General features: G+C 44.0%; 1 protein-coding gene across 1 annotated transcript in view; it reads right to left on the reverse strand.

Moving 5' to 3' along the window:
* Positions 1–583: 583 nt before the first annotated feature.
* The window catches only part of LOC147703659 (serine protease 27-like), a 337557-nt gene continuing 313468 nt past the window's right edge, over positions 584–24672 (reverse strand). Inside the window, exon 7 of the mRNA XM_086931995.1 lies at positions 584–967. Within this exon, the coding sequence (XP_086788121.1) occupies positions 707–967 (261 nt within the window). The 3' untranslated portion in view covers positions 584–706. The remainder of the gene's footprint in view (positions 968–24672) is intronic.

The following is a 24672-nucleotide window of genomic DNA, read 5'->3' on the forward strand; positions in this document are numbered from 1 at the left end:
TGGGCCCGCCCTTGGCACCCTGCGGTGTTCTTAAGCTCCTCTTGGCGCTGTAGGGCGGGTGTGGGCGGTGTGTGCTTCGCTGAGAATGCTGGGGCTTGTAGTCCCAGCCGGCGTCCCCACATCGCGGCTGGAACCAGGACTGTACACTGCCTGAGTGACTCTCCTGGCGGTGGCGGCAAGAATGAAGCAACAGGCAACAGGCACCAAGTAAGATTGACTCCCCAGGAACAATACTAAATGCAGTGTATTTAAGAGTAAACATATATGTTGTTCAATACCAATTTTCGTTCTTGTCTGCAGTTCCTATATTTTTATAATTTTATGTCGGTTTGTAGGGTACACTAATCATCTCTGAGGGTATCTAGGTGCTTGAGCAGGTGAGTGGGAGTGTGTTTCCCCATAGAGCTATATCGAGGAGGCAGGTCTTCAGCTTCTTGCGGAACTGAAAAATTGAGGAGGAGGTCTTGATGTCCTGAGGGAGGTTGTTCCAAGGTTTGGGTGCAGTGTAGGAGAATGAGTAAACTCCTGCTCTGTTTTTCTTTCTTAAATTTCACAGTCCATATCTAGTTCAATTTATGTTTGTTTTACGCACTCTTGGACATGGTGTTTAATTATAGAACCAGGGCTGACCTTTCCAGACTGCAGAGAAAAAACATGGGCTGCATGAACCACTCACAGTTCCGGGGAGGCCTCAGAACTCAGTTGTTTAGCACACATTTATTAGATATGAGCTCAGTACCAGGGCTGCTAAGCTGAGAAAGGTACTGGGTGCAGCTGTAAGTCTACAGGTGCCTGTTACAAACTCTATTTCTGGCACATGGTTGCGGATCCAGGTCTGGTAGAACGTAAGCGATGCGTAGACTCCGGGCTGGTTGGGTAAGGCGCATGGGGATGGACCCCAGCTCACAACACCGGCCTGCAGCCAAATATCCCGGACTTTGCACACAAGGGGTCCTCCAGAGTCTCCCTGAAATTTAAACACAAAGAGAGAAAGAGAATTAAAGTTACACAGCCCAGACCCTGACAATCACAGACATGCCCCGAAGCAGGGGCGGCCCCTCCGTTATGGTGGAGGAGCGTCACCCTACTGCTGGAACCAGCATGAAAACATGTTAAGTAAAATGGTAATAAAGCAATTAATAAAACAGTTTTATTATCATTTGATTTTACATGTAGGAGGGAACAGCAGCTGAGTCTTGAGGGCAGGGCTATCATCAGCAGGAGTGGTGGGCACAGGGCACATGTTGGTTCAGCCGGTTGTCTTAGGATGGCCAAACCTACATGCGCACTTGGATAGCTCCAGGCTGTTGCTTGGAGATATCAGCAGGGTTCAGGAGCACAGGCTCACAGTCCCTGCCGGCGCTTCTCTCATGCTTGGTAATACCAGCATGAGAGCAGCATCTGGATTGGCGCAGGAGAGTCTGGGGGCCTGTGGGGGTGCTACTCCTGTGCATCAGGAGCTGAAGAGCGCAGCGTGGCGGCAGGAGGTGAGGGTTTTTTTTTGTCTCCCTTACTGCCCGCCACTTTTCCATGCTGGCGCCGCTACTGCCCCTCGATAGTCTGATACCTTCCTGATCCTCAAATTAGCCAGAAAATACAATACTACCAAATGAGCTGCTGCCATTTGTGACCTATTCAGTTTTTTAGCAAGCAACATTTTGTATGTACGGGTTATTCATATTTGTCTTTTCCTCTTGTATAAGCCTGAGTTACATCATACTGAATATCTTACCCTGCCTTTTGAGAGGTATTGTTATATAGAGGCTAAGATGGCGGTTTTAAACCAGAAGACTCGCTTACCATCATGCCTTCGCCTGTTGGTTAAATGCATTGATCCTGGCAAGTACCTTTGTAGTCCTATGCCTTTTGTTCACTTATCTTCAGAGAAGACGTGCTCTAGGCCCAAAATGGGTTCACTGTACTTACTTGCTGCTGCCATGTTAACATTTGTGGATGTGTAAGTAGAACCACCCCCTATATAGAATAGGTGCTGCACATACAATGTACATTTTGTAAACCAGTACTGGTTCTGTCCATTTTGTAAATCACCCCTATGTATGCTTCGAGAAATATTGTTTAATTGTTATAAAGTTGTCTGCTCTCTTTATTGACGATGCTTGAACTATGTAAAATCACAAATAAAGAAAGGAGCGAAGAAATTTAGATTGTTGAATATGCAATGTGTGCCATCTCCCTGCGTACTTAAGCTCACGAGGGAGCAGATGTGATCAAGTTGTTTAAGCTGTGACTTTGGAACTGGAAAACCTGGTTCTAATTTTCGCTGTGGTCTTTGACAAATGGAGTGATTCTGGGAAAATCACAGAATTTTCTGTACCAAAAAAGGATGTATGTGTGAAATGCAATACAGTTGTAAATATGCGAACTGTACCCTCATTGTAAAATGTGTGAATCCCCAATTGATGTTCAGCACTCTGGCTTCCCAGCTGATATTGCCCCCTTACAAAGTTTCCTCATTTAATTGCCTAGTTATATTTATTTTAGAGTGTTAAAAATCCTTCATGGTTTGCCACTGCAATGCTGTCCACATAAAACAGATTAGCTAATGGTAGGTTTAGGTTCATTACAAGAAGATGACGTCTATAGATATCCTTTAAGGGATCCTAGAGCCCACCCCTTGTTAGCACTTTGTTACTCCTGGCACTGCTCTCGTGATCTCTGGTTTAGGTATTGCCCACAATATGTCAGGGTCAAAAAAGAAACAAGTTTTTAAGATTAACATTAACCTAAAGTGCATCCTGTACCTTGTTTCTTGGTAGCCTTCAGCAGGCACTTCTTGTTCACTCCTTCTGGGTCTGGTAAGAACAAAAAGAAGGGAAGGGCTGTGGAGATGATGTGGACTGTTTTATGTGATGTCTTGGCTTCCTGCAAAATAATTAAAGTAAGCCTGTTTCTGCGGCGCCCTACTGCCCCGAAGACCTCCTACACCATGCAGGGTCTAAGGACTTAGGTGCCAGAGGAGCTAAAGGTGTCTGAGAGGGTTGTATGTCAATACAACGCAGTGTTTACACCGCACTACCATTACAACGCTGGTTTTACAACACAAGTCGTTACCACGACTTGCGCTGTAGGGTGCTGGACTTAGGAATAGTAAAATGTGCTATTACAACACCAGCCGACGTACAGTAGGGAAGGTGTTGGAATAGTAAATCTACTATTCCTTAGCCTAGAGCGCCCTCCAGCGCAAGTGGTGGTAACGACTTTGATTGTAAAACCAGCGTTGTAATGGTAGTGCGGTGTAAACACTGCGTCGTAATGGATGTTCCCCGGCTGGGAGAACCTTGTCAGCGGCCTCCACAGTGTGACAAAGCCTCCCAAGCCCTTCTGATCTACGAAAGGAGCCCAAAATGGGAGGTCCATGGGAGAGAGTCAATGCTCTTAGTGGGTAAGGAAGGGCCTGCCAGGTCTCGGTCTCAGCAAAGCAAAATAATAGGCATTGAACCATGACACACTGGGGCCTTCTACATCTGTCCTTTGCCAACTGAAGAAAAAAACTGGTAGCTGCCCGCCTAACACACGTTGGCACTAAAAAGCAGTGTCACTGGATATTCCCACTCTCACACTGAGATGAAGCGACACAGTGCATACTGTTGTTTACCAGTTCTGGGTCTAAAGGACTATTTCATGCTAACTGAATAACCATGTAATTGCCACTTAAATTTACATTTATCTTGCTATTTATTACTGCATCAGAATAATGGGGCTATATAAACTGTTAAATACGTTATCCCGTTGATTTTGATTTTGATTTGTCCATCAAGACAGTATTTATGAATTTGTAAAGCCCAGGATTCTGTTTCACATACATTAAGTTGCAAACTTAGTTACCTGACTCCTGTAAAGGTTTCTTAGTGTGACTTCTTAGGCCATTCCCATTTTAGCCTCCCCCAACTTTCATCCCACTGAAAGTACTGGAGACATTGATGTTTTACTTGTCATATGAAGCTACACCTGGGCTGACATTCCCACTGTGAAAGTTTCTGTGTGCCGGCCTGTTGCGTAATGGGAAGCAAGATGGCGGCCGCCTGAGGCCTTTGTAGCGGACTGCCAGCAACACCGTGAAAATGGACAGAACAGAGAAGGATTAAATCACCTACAGGCAGGAGAATCAGAAAAGACCAAATTCCCCTGGATATCGAGAACACCAGCTCTGTCACCGAAACTTTGTCATGGCTAGGAGGCTGCCCAGGGGCTGCCTTGGTGTCGGAGTGCTGCATCGCTCTTTAGCAGCTACTAAGGCTGGTTCATGCCTGTGCTGACTGTCGGTGCTGCCGAAACAAGGTGATCGAGCTGATGGCACCCAAGACCGCCACAAAGGAGAAGCAGGCTGCTCCCTTGACAACCGCAGAATTGGCAGGCAAAGTATAAAATGGACCCAAACGGACACCCTTGCCAGCGAAGCTGGTTCCAGGGAGCGAGACTGTGGCGGAGATGAGAAGAGGCAGGGTCTCCTCAGGACAATGCCTCCCCAGCTCTACAGTGCTGGAGCTGTAAAGTGCTCCAAGTGGAAGACAGGCTGCTGCTGGGGTGGCAGAATTCGAGGCTCCGGGTCTCAGTGAAGAACGGATGCAGGGGAGTCAACCTGAGAGTGCTAAGGATATCACGCCGCATACCAGCGCGATGGAAGAGATACACGCGGAGGCAGAGAGTGTAAGTACTTCAAAGGAGGTGGGAATACTGATACAAAATACTGCTAAATCATTGGATATGTCTCAGCAGGAGGGTCCAGGACATGCTGTAAAGTCTTTGAATCAGGATAATACGATTGAGGGACAAAAGCTTACTAAAGGGGGGGCACTAAAGGGACACTCATCTGACATAGGGCCCTCAGCTCTTAAAATAATTCAGCAAAAGTATGCTAATGAGCTAACGGAAGTTTGGGAGGAAGGTATTATATATACAAATCCTGAGGTAGAGCTACACACTAGCAATTGTTTTTTTCCCCTCTCCGATGGTCCAGAGTGGTCGTCAGACAGTTCAGAATCCTCTATAGCCTCAAGCGATAACGATAGGGATCCAGATGCAGCCGGAGAGTCTCTCTTTGCAAAAGCAAGGCGGACTGGGGGATAGAGAGTGAGGCATCATACGCAGAAGGCTGCTAGCTTGAAATGGGATTACTCTTTAACTGACTCTCTGAGTACTGGCCAAACAATAACCCAGCAAGATACTCTTCGCTCGCATCCTCCGACACTAGAGACTGTCTTTCAAACGATTTTGCAACATCAAGAGAAAACCTTGGCAGATGCACGTAAAGCCCAGAATGTGGCAAGAAAGGTGCAGGTTGCCATAGGAAAACTGACTAAAACCTGCAACACCATAGGGGAGCGTATGACAGAACTTGAAATCCGAATCAGCAATGTAGAGACCAAGGTGGCTAATAAACTTACGCATTCCAAGGAGCAAGAGAAACAGATCAAAGATATCCAATGGAAGTTGGAGGACTATGAAAATAGACAACAGCGGAATAACCTGAGGGTTCTGGGAATTCCAGAAGGGAAGGAAGGAACAGATATCAGAAGCTACATTTTAGATCTCTTTCAGCAAGCATTCCCTGAGCTCTCAGACTGGCATTGGCAGCAGGAAGTACAATGAGTACACAGGACACCATTTACCTTGAGACACCCGGTCAGGGAGGGGACCAAACCAAGGGCTGTTCTAGTCTTTTTTGGGAACTTTCTTTTAAGACAGGCGGTATACGAAAAAGCTAGACCTGAGGCCTTGGAGGAATGTGAGAGATGTGTCCTTCTTTGTGAGATCGGACTTTTGCCATGCCACTGTCGAGAGAAGGTGGTGACTTCACCAGCTAATAAAACCCTTCCAAGAGAAGGGCGCCAATGCTTTCCTCAACAATCCAGCATCCCTTAAAGTGGTCTGGCTTGGCACAACAAGGTTTTTTACATCTGAGATCAAGGCTAATGAATATTTGACAGGGCTAAAGCCAAAACATGCTAATGATTCAGGGCTAAAAGCAGTCTAAGGGGAAGTTTAAGATGGGATCCTAGTAGTGCAGTATTTCTTATATCTCTGCATCTTTGTTTTTTTCTCTTTTTTTTGTATCCTCTGCTTTTTCTTTTAGTGCAAGGGGGTGATTTCCTTCAATATGGTTATTAAAGTTTAAAATGTATTGAAAAAATTTCACGGTGTTGGCATTTCTCTCCTTATCGCCCAACAGACCAATGTGTGGTCTGGGTCCTTACTGAAGAGGGGGATGGAGGGTAGGGGGTGCAAGTGGGGGGACAGGGGAGCAGGGTAGACCAGGGCAAGGGGGGCACAGGGGGGAGAAAAGTGGGGTAAAAATCTCAGTGAGGAAATAAAAAGAATAGTGAAGCAGGAATGTAAACAATCTAGAATAGCGACAAAATCTGAAATAAACCACACCTACCATGGGTGGACAAGGACTTCTGGTGGTAAAATCAAGAATGGATACTCTTTAACAAATGGGTAAAGTTACGATTTGCTCTGTTAATGTTGGGGGCTTAGTGGATAGGAATAAGAGGTATAGGGTTATGGAGATGATAAAATCTATCGCCACGCAGATTGTCTGTCTTCAGGAGACGCACATATCATGGGATAAACGGGGGCTAATTATGCAAAGGGGTATTCTCTATTGGCATGCTCATCTCAAAGTGCTAATAATAGAGGGGTGGCCATCTTAGCTAAGAATAGAATAGGATTGGCTAAACAGAGATTGGTTAATACCAGAGGAAGGTGGGCCCTAGTAGAATTAGAGCTGGGAATGACGATAGGTAAGATTTATGGCTCGAACTAGATGAGTAGCACAAGAAGGGTACAAAGTTCCCCAAAATGAGTAGGAATGTGTGTCTAGCGTAAACAGAGAAACAGGTAAAAGGGTGGGGAATTTCCCTTTTTGTAACTAAAACCCTCACACACCCAGCAAGCTAGGTGTCATGCTTCATTATATGGGTTCTGCTCCTTGTCAGACTGGCGCTGCAATGTCTGACGGGCACCCGCGAAGGGGCTCTTTGCCGGAGATCTTTTGTTCCTGCCATATTTTGCATGCGTGTAAGAGGGGATGGTAATCGCGGGTGAATGTGTAGTCGTGAAGTGAATGTGAGTTAAAAAAGGTTAGTCAATCCAATGGGGACTTCTCTACGCTAAAAACACACTAACACTATGAATTTAAAAATGTGGGTAAGCGTTCAGAGGAGCACCCACTATGGTACTTTAAAATCTCTAATCATAAAGAGGACGAGGATACACAGCTCTTCAAGTAAACAGGAGAGGATAATATAGTGCGTTGCATAGGGAAATCCTTAGGGTAAGCAACACACTATATTATCCTCTCCTGTTTACTTGAGGAGCTGTGTATCCTCGTCCTCTTTATGATTAGAGATTTTAAAGTACCATAGTGGGTGTTCCTCTGAACGCTTACCCACAATTCATAGTGTTAGTGTGTTTTTAGCGTACAGAACAGAATACCTAGACAGGAATGGAGCGTAATGTTTATTGCTCTTCTCTGTTGTCTACTTTCCTTTCTAGGTTGCATCATTAAGGGCTCGGCTCGGCTTCGGTTGGTTCAAATTTGCACACAGCCTATCTCGGGCCATTGCACCTTCATCACTCTGGGCTCCGGCCTGATGCCTCCTGTCACCGCTGTTGGTGCCCCAAAGCAGATTTTTATCACATGGTATGGCTCTGTCCTGATATTATGCCTTACTGGGAGTTAGTGACCACTGATCTTACGGAGGTCCTGGGCTTGGAGGTCCCGTTGAACCCGATGAACATACTCTTGGGGGTGACTGATGGTCTGGACGGGAACAGGGCTGAGAAGCTTTGTCTCACCACGGCCCTGATGGTGGCTAAACGTGATATTGCAGCCCTTTGGTTGGACCCGGTGGCCCCTTCCATGATGTGGAGGCGCGGAGGGGTAGATTGGTGCGCAGCGCAGGAACATCCCATGTATGCTGCCCGGGGTTGTCCTAAAAAGTCCCGAAGAGTGTGGGGTAAATGGGTTGGGGTGGTAGAAGACTGAATTACTTGAATTTTTACTATGGACATGGTTATGGACATTGTCGCCTGGTGTTCCTCGTTGGATCCCTCTATGTGGAGGGCTTCTTCCCCCCTGTTTTATTTGTCGCTATTGTGTACTGCTTACTCTGTGAGAAGCTGGTTATGTTTTCTTTTATAAATATGTATCGAAAATCAATAAACTTGATTATCAAAAAAAAAATCCAATACATCCGTTATTCCATGACTTATCATAAGAGATGTCAAAGCTCTGTATACTTTGGGTTTCCATCCTTGATATCTACTTGTCCCAGACCTTCCAACTCCTAGATGAATATTAAAATCACCGCACAAAATCAGCGAGGTGGGCCAAGTTTCAAGTTCTAGTTCCAGATCTTCTAATATCTGTGGCTCATCTAGATTCTATTTATCAACAAAAGGAGGAACCATGGACGGACTATATTTAACAGGGTCCAGCGTACATGTACGAGAGAACAGTAGCACAAGAAGGGTACAAAGTTCCCCAAAATGAGTAGGAGTGTGTGTCTAGCGTAAACAGAGAAACAGGTAAAAGGGCGGGGAATTTCCCTTTTTGGAACTAAAACCCTCACACCCCCAGCAAGCTAGGTGTCATGCTTCATCATATGGGTTCTGCTCCTCGTTAGACTGGTGCTGCAATGTCTGACGGGCACCCGCGAAGGGGCTCTTTACCGGAGATGTTTTGTTCCTGCCATATTTTGCATGCGTGTAAGAGGGGAGGGTAATCGCGGGTGAATGTGTAGTCGTGAAGTGAATGTGAGTTAAAAAAGGTTAGTCAATCCAATGGGGACTCTATTGGTGTGGTTGACTCCCTTGGTTAAAAGGTGGGAGGGGAGAAATGTACTGGTGTAAGGTTCACAGTAGAAAATCTACTACCCTCTGATCAGGTCAACATGTTTCTTGCATTCTAAGCAATTTGTCAGGACCTAAGTGCAATGTACTACATAGTGAATAAAGAAATACAACCTTATGTCTTGAGGTCAGTAATAGTACAGACAATCCTCCTCTGCACTATACTAAACATACACGGTATCCTCCTCACACTTCAATTTGATGATGTAAAAAGCATGTTTACTTTGACTGCTCCTTTACGACATAGGTTCTATGTAAATGTGAATATTAATTATTTATTTTGCCTACAGATCAAGCCCCTGAAGAAGGGCCAATGAGGCCCGAAAAGCATTGGGCAGCTCAACCAAGAATATTGGAATTGGAATTGCATTGCATATGTTTTTGAAGATTTGAAATTAATTTTTGTTTTGTTATTAAAAATCAAGTTTGCTTGAATATTAAGCAAGTAGTATTGTGCAAATTACATTTATTTTCGTGATTAACAGGCTTATTGTATAAACTTGGTATTTATATTTGAACCAATTGATAAAGGCAACAGTGCGTAGAGGCCAAGTGGGCACACTTGGAATTAAAGTCAATGGCAATTTCTGCCATCGAGGGAGATCACCGCGGACCTGCTTCACCAGAGGGCTGACATTGAGGGACCAGGCGAGATCAGGAAGAAGCGTCACCCAGACCCCCAAGTACTTGAATGACTGCCGCCGGAGAGGGATTGAGGACTGACAATCAAAACACTATCTCGACAGATGAAGGGGACCAGGACCGGCTTGGCTGCGTTCAATCTGAGACCAGAGACAAGCTCAAAGAGGTGTAGGGCTTGGAGACACCGAGTCCTTGAGCGGGCTGGAGCCGACAAAAAGCTCAGGACGTCGTCAGCGTAGAGGGCAATCTTGTCCTCTGCCAGACCAGGCCAGTGCCACAGTGAGGAGCGGGTCCGCGCGGACGAGAGAAGCAAAGGGCTCCATCGCTAACGAGAAGAGGAGTGGGGAAAGGGGGCAACCTTGCCTCCTGCCCCTCCCAATGGGGAAGGGACGCGAGAGGGCTCCGTTAAACATCACTTGGGCCCGGGGCTTGCAATATAGGGTCTTGACCAAGTTGCGAAAGGAGGGCCAAAAGTCCATCTCCGACAGCACCTCCTCCAGATACCGCCAATCCACAGAATCAAATGCTTTCTTGAAATCCATGAGGAGCAACGAAAGTTAGGGAGTTAGTTGTTCTCAATGCGCCAGAGCAAGGTAGAGTCATCTGAGGCAGTGCCTGGTACCCCGGTCGGGCATAAAGCCGCATTGGTCCATGTGGACCAATGTGCTCAGATAAGGGTGTATGCACTGCGCTGAAGCAAATATTTTGAGCTCCTCGGTACAGTGCCAAGAGATGGGGGATCATCGTATCCCAGTAAGATGCTTAGAACTCCTGGGGGAGGCACACGCCATCCCAGTCACTTCATCCTATCACGCCAACTGGGGTGGTCTAGAGTAAGAGTGGCTCATACGCCGCACTTGACAACGCATGGCTGCTCGGGCTGCTTGCATTTGCCCCTCGCTTCACGAAGCTGGGTGCATGTCGTCTGGTGGTACATTGCCCTTCGTAACAACTACTGTGTCTTGACTGATATTCATGGGGGTTTTGTTTTGCTTGTTCAGTCCACTGCCCCTTTTTGTTAATACTTATCTGTGTTGGTTATATCTGGCCGCCCATTTTGGGGTTGTGGGGTGCTTGGTTGCGTTTGCGGAGTCTGGGCTGATGATGTTGCCCATGGTGGTAGTTGACACATCGCGAGCCGGCTGGCTGTATTGGTCTTGCAATCTCGTAGATATGATTTTAGTTTTTTTTCCTTTGCTTTCAACTTCTGTGATGTTCATTATGTTTTTTGTGGTTTTCTGTTGCTTTATTAAAAAATATGTACCTTGAATCATTCTCAATGCCCAAATACACAATCCTACTGTGTACACCAGTGTTTTAAGTGTGATGTTATATATGACATCTGATATCTTTTTGTACTTGATATGTCATTTGTTTTTACCACTGTGGATTGCCTCATTCGCTTCAATAAAGTGTTAAAAAAAAAAACTCCTGGGGGAGGCCATCCGGCCCCGGTGTCTTACCCCCGCCATGCGGGAGATAGCGTTACTGATTTCTTCTGTGGTAATTGGGAGATCAAGGCCCTCTGCCTCAGCGTCGGTGAGCCACGAGAGGGGGAACCTCTCACTCTGGAGGTGCTCCGAGAGAGCAAGGTCTGGTGGTTGGGCAGAATACAAGGAAGCATAGTATGAAGCAAAACATTGGGCCTCCGCCATGGGGGCCTGATGGGTCACCCCCTGAGAATCCATCACCTCGGAAATAATGCGAATAGCCATAGGATAAGTGGCCAAGCGGTGGAGGAGCTTCCCATTTTTATCTCCCCACCCATACACCCGTGCCACAGAGGACATCCACAACCGCTTAGCGGACTCCATGGAGGCCTGTCTGAGCTCATTCCTAAGGAATGCGAGCTTCCGATCCTGAGAACTCCATTCGGTTTTCAGGCGGATGGGCCTCCATCCGGGCACCTTGAGCCTCCAGAAGCGTAAGCCGGGTCTCCAGTTTCACGCTATGGAGCTTAAGTTGGCCCTTGGCAAACCCGCAAATTGTTGCCTTAGCCACCTCCTACAAGATACCAGAGGACGAAACCGAGTCTTGATTAACGGCAAAGTAGTGATGCAGTTTGAGCCCTACATGCTTCGGGAAATCCTTGTCCTGGAGAAACCAGATGTTAAGCCACCAGACAGGGCGTATGTATAGGATTTTAAGTGCTCTCCGGATACTGGGTACACTTATTTCTAATGTCCTCATAAAATATATGTCCAGATGGATTATATCTTTGTGTCAAATCAGATTTTGGATGGAATAGGGATAGAAATATTGCCAAAACTAATGTTGGATTATAACTCTATGATTCTAGAGGTAAAGGCTCAGCTAATACATCCAAGCAGCGTCAATGGTCATTTGATCAGAAATTGTTGATTGACATGGATTTTGTATGGCAATTCAAAAAGTGGATAACAGATTTTTTAATATGAATAGATTTATTGCTTCACACAATATGGTATGGGATGCGTTTAAGGCAGGGCTGAGGGGGGAAATGGTCAGATTTGTCTTGTATAAAAGACAACAACAGGACCTGAAGAGTAAGCTGTTGAGAGCTAGGCTCCGGAATTTAGAAAGAGAACACTTGGCTTAAATACTGCGTGGGGAGGATGTGGCTACTACACAGTTGGATATTACAATAATCAAGGCGGAGATAGGTGCATTCTGCTTGCAGAAACTAGCAGCTGAATATCAGGCCCAGAGGATGAAGAGGTATGAGTTTAGGGAAACAATAGTGAGATTTCTTGCTTACAGGACAAGATAAAAAGTAGTAAAAAGTCACATACCCTCAATAATAAACGGGGGGAACATATACACAAACCCAGCGGATATAGTTACAGTGTTTCACAAATTTGATCAAGATCTTTACACCGGGGAGGAGTAGGGCATTCTGGAAAGCCTACAAGGGGGGTTTCAATATCTAGAGGGTAGGAAATTGGACAGGGATGAAAGCGATAAGCTGGAGACAGAATTAATATTGGAGGAAGTGCAAACTGCAGTTCAGTAACTAGCATAAGGAAAGGCAGTAGGCCCAGAAAAGATCCCGCTGGAATTTTATAAAGTTTTTCAAACAGAACAAGCTCCTATATTGCTGGATTTATTTCTGGGAGTGCAATATTCTGGGTGTCCACCGGAATCCTGGAGGGACACTAATATTATTATTTTTCCAAAAAAGGATAAACCACCCTATTTTCCTACATCTTATAGACCCATCTCGTTGATTAATGCAGATACAAAAGTCTATTCCAAAATACTATCACGCTGCCTCGGGGGGGGTGGTGGTAATGGCCAGCCTTGCTTCCCCTTGGCAACATGGTTTTATTCTGGTAGGGACACAACAGATTATATAAGGCAGGTTGTAGCTTTGTTTGATAAAGAAACCAACAGCAATCTGGCTATGATCCTCCTGGATGCGGAAAAGGGAGTTTGATCGGCATGGGAATACATATGGGGGTTCTAGATGCTAAGGGTCCAAAAGTTGTTACAGCAATCCAAGCAATGTATAGGGCACCATATTCAAAACTCCAACTGATGGGCAAGGAATCCGAGAGCATAAGAGTAGGAAGGGGGACAAGGCAGGGATGTCTCTGCTCCCCAATCCTATTTGCCTTATACATTGACCATTTTATCCAACAGATTATGGAGAATCAAGCCACCAAAGTGCTAGTCTATGCAGATGATATTGCGGTATTAACATCAAATCCAGATAAGGCAGTAAAGGAAATTGAGGCTATGGCTATCAAGTTTGGACAGGACTTGGGATATCTGCTGAATAAAACTAAGACGCAAATAATATGCCGTGATAATATTAACTTTCAGGATAATAGGCGAGTCTCTACGGCCATCTATCTTGGGGTCAAGATTACCCCAGAAGTAGCTCAAATGACAAAAATCAGCTTTGACCCAATGATCAACAAAATATCTGTGGATCTCAGACGGATAAATTCATTGCTTCTGACCATCATAAGGAGGATTAATGTCCTTAAAATGGTTATGCTCCCCAATATATAATATTTATTTAGTGCAGTTCCAGTTGAAATTGAAGGCTTCATTATCAAAACACTAGATGCAATATTTAGTAACTTTATATGGCAATATGGTAAGATTAGGAGATCCCTGAAACTCCTGACATTGCCAAAAACACGGGGTGGGTGAGCTGCTCCTAATCTTACTTTTTATCACTGGGCAGCGCTACTGAAATTTATGAATACACTGCACTTTGAACGGGATAATAGAGAGAGAGTTGCGGGAACAGAGGAACTCCCAACAATCTATGAGCTGGCACTTGGGGAAGTAGCTATAGGCTTATTGTGTATATGTTCCCCCCGTTTATTATTGAGGGTATTTGACTTTTTACTACTTCGTGGAGTGGTGTGGCTCACTGGTTAGAGGCGGCAGACCCGGAAGCAGAAGACGGACAGGGACCAGGGTTCAATCCCCGACGCGGCAGGGTCGTGAACCAGGGTCAGCGGACTCGATAATTCTCGCCTCGGTGCCTACTCTAACCAGGGATCACACTCGGCAACTCTGGGCATTAGCTTGCCTCATCTTCACAACGGCCCCCCACAAACGCCGGGGATGCCTGGTTTCACCTTGGAGATACCCAGGAGGGAACATCTCACAGGGAAAGCCAGGATGGGTTCCCCAGCGGTCTATAGCGCCAGGACGCCTCCGGGTAGCAATGCGCTTTACCAGACACACACATTACACTACTCCATCAGCTTGAACCTAGTTACTTCAAAAAGGTGTGATTTAAAATTATTAGGAATGCTTGGAAAACATGGGGGAAAATTAAAACACACATGAGTATTGAAAAATTAGAAGGTATACACCTGTTTGGCGATTGTCCTACTTCCCCCTGGCCTTTTATGATACAATTGAGAAACAATGGGAACAACTAGGTCTGAAGATATTGGGAGATATTTATGTAAGTGGTGAATTACATCTGTTTCCTGGGTTGCAGAGAGAGTATGGAATCCCTGACAGACACTATTTTAAATATCTCCAAATCAAGGGATTTATTGGTAAACATATACAGGCTATCTTAATGGCACAGATTCCACGGTTTGTAGAATCAAACACATATGTAGTATTATGATGGATGAAGCCCCTGATGATATGGAAAGAACAGAGAAGAAATGGGCCAGCAGATTAGAGAATGAGGATATGGATGTAGATATGTCACTTGAGCAGGTCAAAAAAACGCTGCTATCAGCTAATTTAAAGTCTCAACACTTCAATACGATATTTAATTTATATTTTACACCCGCCAAACTATTTACTTGGGGAAAGAGGGAGGACGATAAGTGTCCCAGGTTTGGGATCGGCCCAGCAGAGGCAATACATATGTTTTACGGCTTTTCCAAATTGGAACCGTTAAAAAAGGAAATGGAAAACATTTGGGAAAAACTACTAGGAAAGAGGGTTGAGCTAAACCCTCGTTTATTATGATGGGCCATGAAAATAGTATTGGGCGGGACCAAGATCAGATTGGTATCTATTTATTTTCGTGACGGTTGCTAGGTTAATTGTCGCAACTAGATGGAAAGACTTAGAGCCCCCTCTGTACCAAGAATGGTTTGCTCGCTTAGTTGCAAGTTATAAAATGGAACAAGCACTTTATGAATGCAAAGGGTATTTGGCTAATAAATGGTGGAAGAAATGTTGGCTCCCAATGTCAAATTGGCTGCTCAGGGTAGATTAAAAATATCATGAGTTGCATCACAATGAATCTGTTGTCTATGTAAAATCCGTTACTACTTGATTTTCTTTTAGGAAATGGATTATGTTATAAGGATAAACATGTTTTTTTGTACAGTTTATATAAGTCAATGTAATTAACTCTATGAGATTAAAAAATAAAAAATAAAAAATAAAAGAAATCCAACCCTTATTTAGGCATTACCCTTGCTAACCAAATACAGGCATGGCCACCTAGATCCGTCCATCCACGTCACAACGAGTTCTTGGAAAACCAGACTCTTTTGCCTTTAGGACTGCCCCTTGCTTGGATCATTGATTTCTCCAAGAACTCATTTATTATGCAGGAACATCTATTCCTTAGGGGTTCATTCATGACATTCCTCTGCCCGACTTTTACATCAATACTGGCATTCCTAAACACCTTCGAGGTATAAATATACCTTTACTTTCCATGACAGATTACGGCTCAGCTGCACGGCTACCTACCGGCTGCATACTTGCACGGCTCACCACTGCAAGTTCGGAAGGAATTCAAGTCCCCGCCTGATGCACTGACCAGACGCTGGCATCCTCCTCGCAGAGAATCCAGCTCCAGTGTTTCTGACTCCCCTTGCGTGGTGTTAGAGATCGAGACCCGGAAAGAGATTTCAACCTCTCTCATTCTAAGGTATGGCGCAGACTAGAACCTAGAGGGACATTTGGCAAATCTTGGCAACACCAATCCTAACTATTGCTAAACTAGACTATAGAAAAGCAGCACCTACTTCTTACCTCGTACTACACTTAGGTTAGGTACACTGGGGTAGAACTAGCTAGAAGCACCAGACGAGTATTCACATTTTAGCCTGTGTTATTTATGTATGTATTTTTATGAATATATCTCATAGCTACAAACCATGCTATTTCAGTAGTTTTTTATCTTACTGCTATCACTGTACGTATTATACTTCGCATTCTGCCTTACGATTGTAGCAGTTCATATCTCTTGCACGAGAAATAGGACTGTTTAATAAACCCTTTTTTATTGCAATGCCCGTCTACCTATTTCTGTGTAAACTCTGTAGAAACGAAGCATGCACGATTGACTGAGTGAAACTGTTATCTATTGTTTCCATGATTCTGAGACTGTTCCGATTCTAAAGGAAACAAAGTTGTCATGTTTATGCGGTTGTCAGAAACTAATCTCTTCTTGTTTATTCAAGATGTTTTTAGTGACCTATGAGTTAGCTGGCACACAAATAATTAAGTTTAATGTACTCGATAGACGCATACTGACCTCAGTCCTAAGCCACACCTATAGTGTATATTATTCCAATGCGCATAGCCTATCAGGGATATAGGAACTAAGGCACTAATTTAACGCTAGATACTGAAGTAACCCAGTTGTGCTTTTCTCAGAGACCCCTACTCATAAAACTCCATAAGACATCTGGAGTGGGTAGGGATAATTTCCCCTATAGTGTTGTGAATGTATCTAGGACCCTAATTAGATATTCCCGATGTATGCCTTTATGTGGTTATAATAAATCATATCCTTACAAAGGCATAAGAATCATATCCATATTAAGTCATAGCCAATGCAGTCCAAATACGGCAAGACTACTTCCATAGACTCCTAGAAGCACAACGCGTTCTTAAACAAACCAAGTCTCCAGCAGCCTGGGAATTCCCCCTGCTTCTGTTTTGATTTGTCCTAGAACTCCTGAGAGTCCTGAAAAAACTTCCAGTTCTTAGTGACGTCTTATGTCCAACCAAACTCGACACCTTCAAGGTATAAATATACCAGCATCTGCCTTAAGCAACACACAGTGGTTTGGAGCAGATCGGCTATCTACTTGCCCGACGCCCAGCTGATGCGAGTGCCGAAGGAAGCCGACCCTCCCTGCTGACGCACTTCGAGAGATGCTGTCTTTTCTCTTGCCGAGAAATCCAGCTCCAGTGTTTTTTGGTTACCCTCGCGGGTTGCTGGGAGATTGAGTCCTGAGAGAGATACAAGACCTCCTCCATTCTATACCTAAGGTACGGAGCTGATTAGACCCATAGAGAATTCTTGACTCAGATTCTTTTATTTATTTACTATTATTTTTTGGAAAACCTTTATTGATACTTCAACCAGTTAAAAATATGGGCCTACAACCACCAGGGCCGGCCGCTAATCAGGTTCATCACAGCAAGTCAGTTAGAACAAGACTCGGCCGCCCGGGAGGCGAATGTACCACGACTTCAATTAAAACTGGCTATAGAGCATACCATGCGAATGACAGGATTCTAAAGGCTCCATTTTACAATATAAAAATAGAAGGATCAGGTGCCATACAATATCACAAAGTCGCATAAAGGGCGGGCAAAATAGTAGGATTTCCACAATTAGATCGATCTTATTTAAGACAGTGGCGCTAAGGCATACAATTCAGAATAAACAAGCATACAATCACAGTTCGCACCAGTTAAGCGCCCGCCCAATGATACTGAAATACCGTGAAAAGTATAGGCACAGATAAGAAAAGTCAACAATTGACAGAAGGGTGGAACCACTTCGCTGACCCGAAAAAGGAAGAAGCGAAAGAAAAGGCAAAAGGAAGGATACGAAAGAGAAAAAAGGCCATAGAAACAATAAGGAAAAACAAAATTCCCCTCCCCCAACCCCCCACCCTGCACCCCTGCAGATGACTACGGCCTACCCCCCTAGCAGCGTGCCTGTCGCCCCAAGTAACTGAAACCCGAAATATAGGAAGAACAAAGAGAAAGAAAGAAGAACTAAACCCCTACACTAAAGTAGAAATGGAGGAGGGCTTTATCGTACGCATTCCCGGTCTCTCCCCACCGCCTTAACAGAGAATCCCCCACAAAGCTGACACAATCGAGCAGAACACAATAGAAAAGTACACCGGAGGAAACTATAAACCCGCCCGGTCTCCGTTGGCCTAGTAAAGCAATCCCGTTACCGATGATACCATCGTGTGAAACCCCAAACAACAGTCTCAGCCTTGGCCCCGTCAATCAAATTTGCTGATTCCCTCCGATAAGTAGAGCCCCATCATCAAATTGTCAAAATATACCCAGAAGTTGCCGAAATATGGTCTGTTAGATGGAGAAAGGATGGCAAATCCCAAAGTAGACGGCCGGTTCCAACGATGCCCCTCCCCGACTCCAGGGCCAGACACTGTCCCATCCGCCATCCTGATGGACCAGCTGGAAAGGGGGTGCAACACAATCCAACACAGTTCACAGTTCCGACAAAAGTTTCCAGAATGGGAACAGCAGTTAAATGTTCCGCCATCTGCGAAACCAAAGATTCCGACCATATAGTTGAAATGCCGATCTCAGCATGTTCGATCAGTTCCACTTCTGTAGGGGCAGGCACAGCTCCAAGGACCGGGTCTAAATGCACCGCTGGGGAGTCTGTCGGGAGTTGAGCCGGCCGCCGGGTCCCGGGCAACGAGTCAGGGTCCGGTCCCGATATTCTAATTCTATCCGCTGCCAACATCAGATTACAGGCCTGGGCCTCCATAGTCACTTGAAGTGCCTCGAGGGCTGCCAGCACTGACCGCAATGACGGGCCGCACTTAGCCCGCTCCGCCGGGTTCCGCATAACATCAGGCATAGTGATCCCCACGGAGAGTCGCCCTCCCTGGGGGAAGATTAGTCGGAGCAGGGATGAACCGTGAGGGACAGGTCGTCAACATGCGCTAGTGCGCGCCAAATCTCCAACCCAAAGGCACCGCCGATGCAAACGCTAGGCCTCCGGGTCAGGGACCCCCGCCACACCGCCTCGGGCGTCACTCATCTCCTCACGTCCGATACGGGACCAGGCAGTAGATCGGCAGGAAAGCAATCCAAAAGATGTTGAAAGTTCCATGGACCGGACCCTGCCGCCGTCACCGGCCCGCTGTTGTTCAACTAGGACCCGGCTGGACCAGCACTCGAGACCCCGGCTTCCAGACTGGGTTAGGCCTCAAATCAAACCTCGACATTACTCCACTCCACAATGTCGGAAAAGTCTCGGGATTGCTCCATCGGACTGCAGATTAGTTCATATGGGGCGGGATATCAGGATAGATGACAAGATCTTCGGGCGAAAGACGGAGGTCAGCGGAGCCGGGAGACTATGCAGCCATCTTGCTTGCTGTCGAACTTGACTCAGATTCTTGGCAAAAAACTGTAACTCATCTACTCCTTCCCACGTACTAGGCTTAGGTTAGGTACACTGGGGTAGGCGTATCTTAGAAACACCAGTTGAGTACGTTCAGTCATTATTTTATCATTGTATGTATTTTATCCATTTTAAGTATCATATGGCTTAGAAACCATATAAATGCTTTTACAGTATTATTTCATAATACTCCTTTTACTGTACGCACTGTACTTTATGACAAGTATTGCAATTGTGGCAATTCATTTCTCTTGCATGAGAAAGAAGACTGCTCAATAAATAACCCTTTTATTGAAAACGCCCCTCTCTATTTCTTGCATTTTCTGGTGAAACGAAGCATGCACGATTGAAAAGGTAAAATAGCTATTATTGTTTCCGCGGCTCTAGAGATATATTCCTTATTGCAGGGGGAACAAAGTTGTCATGTGATATGGTTGTCAGAAGCTAATCCCTTCTTGTCTATTCAGGAAAGCTAAATGCCTTCTTATTTATTCGAGAAAGTTTCTAGTTACCTCTGAGCTAGCTGGCACACACAATTAAGTCTAACATATTCAATAGAGACCTAGTCGACCTCAGTCCTACGTCTAAGCTATCGTTTATGTTATTCCAATGCAAGGAATATAGGAACTACACTACATGGTGCCCAACGTTTGGTAAGGCGATAATTTAACGCTAGATACTAGAGTAACTCCGTTGTGCTTTTCACACAGACCCCTTTTTCCCGTAAAAACTCCAATAGACGTCTGGAGTGGGTAAAAGGTTAATATCCGCCAAAACTTAGTAGGAAGAGATTCCTATGTATTAGTTTTTAGTTTAGTCAACGTTGAAGGATACAGTGTTCCAAAATATTGTGCACCTAATCTTTGTTTCCTTGAAACTTGCTCTGCAAACTTTCTGTCAGCAAAATGACAGAGAGTGACGACAAAAGGGATAGAGCTAGACTAGCGGCTCAACTTTTGACGGAAGACACAAGTCTCCAACAAGATCAACCGGATGCAATACTCATCCCGGTAAATGTAAGGGAAACCTTAACTATAAAACTTATAGAAAACAGAGTATCATCAAGTGGTGGTACAGTCATATTTGTTGTCGAGGCACATGAGTATCGGCAGACAGAGGTATTCTATTCATGGATAAATTTTCCTGCAGCAAATGCTGTAACACACGAATTCCACTACTACAAAGTAGGAGAACCTCCAGCGGAATACACTCCTTTTGAGGAAATCGAAATTCCAATAACTTACCAAGAGCATGAGCTCTGGTTTAATGGCGCCCTAAAACATCAAAATCACATTACCAGGCTCGGTCCACTAGGTTGACCAGGAACTACATGGCCGGTTCTAGCCAGCAATACAAACCACATCCTGACATGGAAAAAATGTCTAGCGAAGAACTTTTAGTTCGAATTAAAGAATTAACAAATGCATATAGGCAACTAGTTCAATTAACAAATGACAGTACAATCCGCCAAAAACTAAAAGAAACAGAAATAGCAGACCAACCTTTTGAACTTGCCAGAATAATTGAAAAATCCCTTGAAGAATTAGGTAGAGACAGATTAGGTGGTAAACCACTAAAGCCCCAACAAACTGAAAATCCTGAAAAGACTTTCATTAAAAATAATCTCAATTCTCAAAAGAAGAAGTGGGAGGGTAATAAGCAAACAACTCCCAGAGAAAAACATTTTCAGACCAGAGGAGGGTCTCCCCAACGAAGAGAGAGATCTCCAGAAGGGGGGGGGGGCAAGTCTCCACACCGGGAGCCCTCTAAAACAAGCATTTACAATGCAATGGTCTCGGCAATATTATATGTAGAGCTTTTGGTATTGCTCTTTATTTTTTTTTTTTTTTTGTATCCCTAAATAAATGGCATTGGCATTTCTATCGGCATTAGCTTTTTTTGCATATGTGATACCTATTGCATTAGCAGAGAGAGAGTGAGGTAGTGAAAGAGAGAGAGTGAGGTATTGAAATAGAGAGAGAGTGAGATAGTGTGAGAGAGTGAGGTATATAGGAGAGTGAGGTAGTGAAAGAGTGAGGGAGGGAGAGGGATGTTGTGAGGTAATGATCTAAGCATAGAGTGATGTAGTGAGAGAGAGAGGTAGTGAAAGAGAGTGAAAGTGAGTTATGTTATTCGAAACTTTTTAAGCGCATAGACACCCAGCCTTTTTATGGCGAGTTAGTGAGATAGAAAGAGTGAGGTAGTGAGAAAGAGAGTGATTGAGGTAGTGAGTTAGAGAGAGAGAGTGAAGTTGTGAGCTAGAGGGTGAGGTAGTAAGAGAGTGAGGTAGTAAGAGAGTGAGGTAGTGATGTTTTGAGAGAGAGAAGTTGTGAGATAGAGTGGTGTGTATTAGTGTGATACAAATCGAGATATTGAGGTAGTGAGTGAAGTAGATAGAGTGAGGTAGAGAGTGATGTAGTCAATAAGTGCGTTTGTGAGGTGTAGAGAGAGTGATGTAGTGAAAGAGGTAGCGAAAGTGAATTAGTGAGATATAGAGTGAGTGAAGTAGTGAGAGAGATAATTTGCGAGGTAGTGAGATAGAGAGAGTTAATTTGTGATGTTGTGATATAGCTATTAGGTGTACTAAAGAGCAGGTTGAGTTACAGTTGTTTACCTCTGCTCACCTATATGTAATCTTTGTAGATTGTAGCATAAATCAGAATCTCACCGATCCCAACGTAAAAACTTCCTTTTTTTTGTTTTAATATGAAGCCACATTTTTTGTTTAAGTGTTCACATACTACAAGATGTCCCATGCACATGCTGCTGTATCCACCTGAATGGACCCGTGGTGTCAGATTTGCAGGAAGTAGGCGTGGTTAGTAATGTGTACCTTTATGAATCTTGTAATCAAAGAGACACAGCTCACACTACAGACTTCATTTTCTCTCCCCTCCTCCTATTGTTAGGCACCATTAATGTGAGAAGACATCAGAAAATGATGCAATTATAACAGACCCTGTTCAAATAGCGCACAGCTGAAAAGTTTCCAACATACTGATCTAATTGATGGTGGAAGGAGTACACTAATTGTTGAATTTTTTACATCCCTGTTCACTTTTTATTAGCTGTTTACTGTTCAGAATATAGTCACAGTGGGCTGTAGAGGCATCCAAAATTATTTGACTGAAGCATCATGAGGCAGTGAGATTCACTAGCAACTTCTTCCTATTTGTTTTGCTGAGCTTTTAATTTTTCTAGGTCCTCATTTCATCAGCACATAGATCCTAGTTTTTTTGCTTTCCATTTTTTTTATTATATCAATCTAGGACTACAAGGCCCAAAATGCAAAGTAAAAGTGTAGCCTAGGTGAGGTACTTGCATATTAGCCTAGAAACTTTGGAGGCATAAATTTTATGCTGTTCATTTCAGGTTGTAGCAAACGTTTTGTAAGTGCAGTACGTTTTGCCCTGTGTTAATACTGTAATGTCATTAAAAAAATGAACACTTGTGTCGGCACTATGGCCATGAGCACATTAGATGCCTTACTCATAACACACATTTGTAGTTATATAACCCCTCCCTATGTGCACACATCAAACTTTATGACAATCCGTGGGCGTCCATCACCCCCCCCCCCCCCAAAACCCCATATGGGATACTTATTGCATTAGTAGAGAGCGAGTTAGGTAGCAAGATAGAGTGTGATATTGAAATATTGAGTTAGGTAGTGAGAGCGAGTGATGTAGTGAGATAGAGTGTGAGGTAGTAAAGAGTGATGTAGTTAGAGAGTGGGATGTTGTGATGTAGTGAGATAGGGAGGTAGTGATAGAGAGATTGAAAGTGAGTTACTGTCATAGAGTGATGTTGTGAGATAGTGATTGATGTAGTGAGTTATAGTAAGAGATTGAAGTAGTGAGAGAGTGAAGTTGTTATATTTTTAGAGAGAGAAGTTGTGAGATAGTGAAGTACTGAGTTAAGTATAGTGTAGTAGACTGAGTTATTTAGTGAGGTAGACAGAGAGTGAAATAGTGAGATAAGGAAAAAGTGAGTCCGTGAAAGAGTTCTGTATTGAGTTAGTGGAGTCTTTAACGGTAGTGAGATGTAAACAGTGAGTGAGTTTGTGTGTTAGTGATATATAGAGTGATGTAGTTAAATAGAGTGAAAGTGTCTTAGTGTGATACAAATAGAGATAGTGAGGTTGTGAGAGTGAGGTAGATAGAGTGAGGTAGTGAGTGACTGAGAGAGTGAAGTAGTTAAAGAGTGAGTTTGTGCGGTGTAGTGTTGTTATATGTAGTGAGATTGAAACACACCATAGACTTATTTTTCCCTTCCCTCCTCCGACTGTTAGGCACCATTAATGTGTGAAGACATCATAAAATGATGTCAGTTTAACAGACCATGTCCAAATAGCGCACAGCTGAAAAGTTGGCAACATACTGATCCAATTGATGGTGGAAGGAGTACAGTAATAGTTGAATATTTTATATCACTGGTCATTTTTTTGTAGCTGTTTCCTGTACAGAATATAGTCACAGTGGGCTGTAAAGGCAGGCAAACTTATTTGACTGAAGCATCATGAGGCAGTGACATTCCCTAGCAACTTGTTTCTAATTTTTTTGCAGAATTTTCAATTTTTTCTGTCTACATATGTGCTGCACATAGATCATATTTTTTTTGCTGTCCCCTGATTTTTATAATAGAAAACTAGGACTACAAGACCCAGAATGAAAATTAAAAGACTAGCCTAGGTGATCTACTTGCATATTAGCCTCGAAACTTTGGAGGCATGAATTTTATGATGTTCATTTCAGGTTGTAGCAAACGTTTTCTTAGTGCAGCACGTTCTGCCCTGTGTTAATACTGTACTGCCATTAAAACAATGAACACTTGTGTTGGCACTATGGCCATCAGCACATTAGATGCCTAAGTTATAATACACATTTGCAGTTATATAATCCTTCCCTATGTGCACACATCAAAGTTTCTGACAATCCGTGGGCGTCCATTCCCCCCTCCCCCCCTCTCAATCAAAATATGGGATACTTATTGCATTAGCAGAGAGAGAGTGAGGTAGCAAGATAGAGTGAGATATTGAAATAGAGAGTGAGGTAGTGAGAGAGAGTGAGGTAGATAGAGTGTGATGTAGTGAGATAGAGTGAGTTAGTAAAGAGTGAGGTAGTTAGAGAGAGGGATGTTGTGATTTAGTGAGATAGGGAGGTAGTGATAGAGAGAGTAGAAGTGAGTTACTGTGATAGAAAGAGTGAGGTAGTGAGATAGAGTTATTGATGTAGTGAGTTATAGTGAGAGAGTGAAGTAGTGAGAGAGTGAATTAGTTATATTTTTTGAGAGAGAAGTTGTGAGGTAGTGAA

The sequence above is a fragment of the Lissotriton vulgaris genome, chromosome 7, assembly GCF_964263255.1.
Source record: "Lissotriton vulgaris chromosome 7, aLisVul1.2, whole genome shotgun sequence".
Classification (NCBI taxonomy): domain Eukaryota; kingdom Metazoa; phylum Chordata; class Amphibia; order Caudata; family Salamandridae; genus Lissotriton; species Lissotriton vulgaris.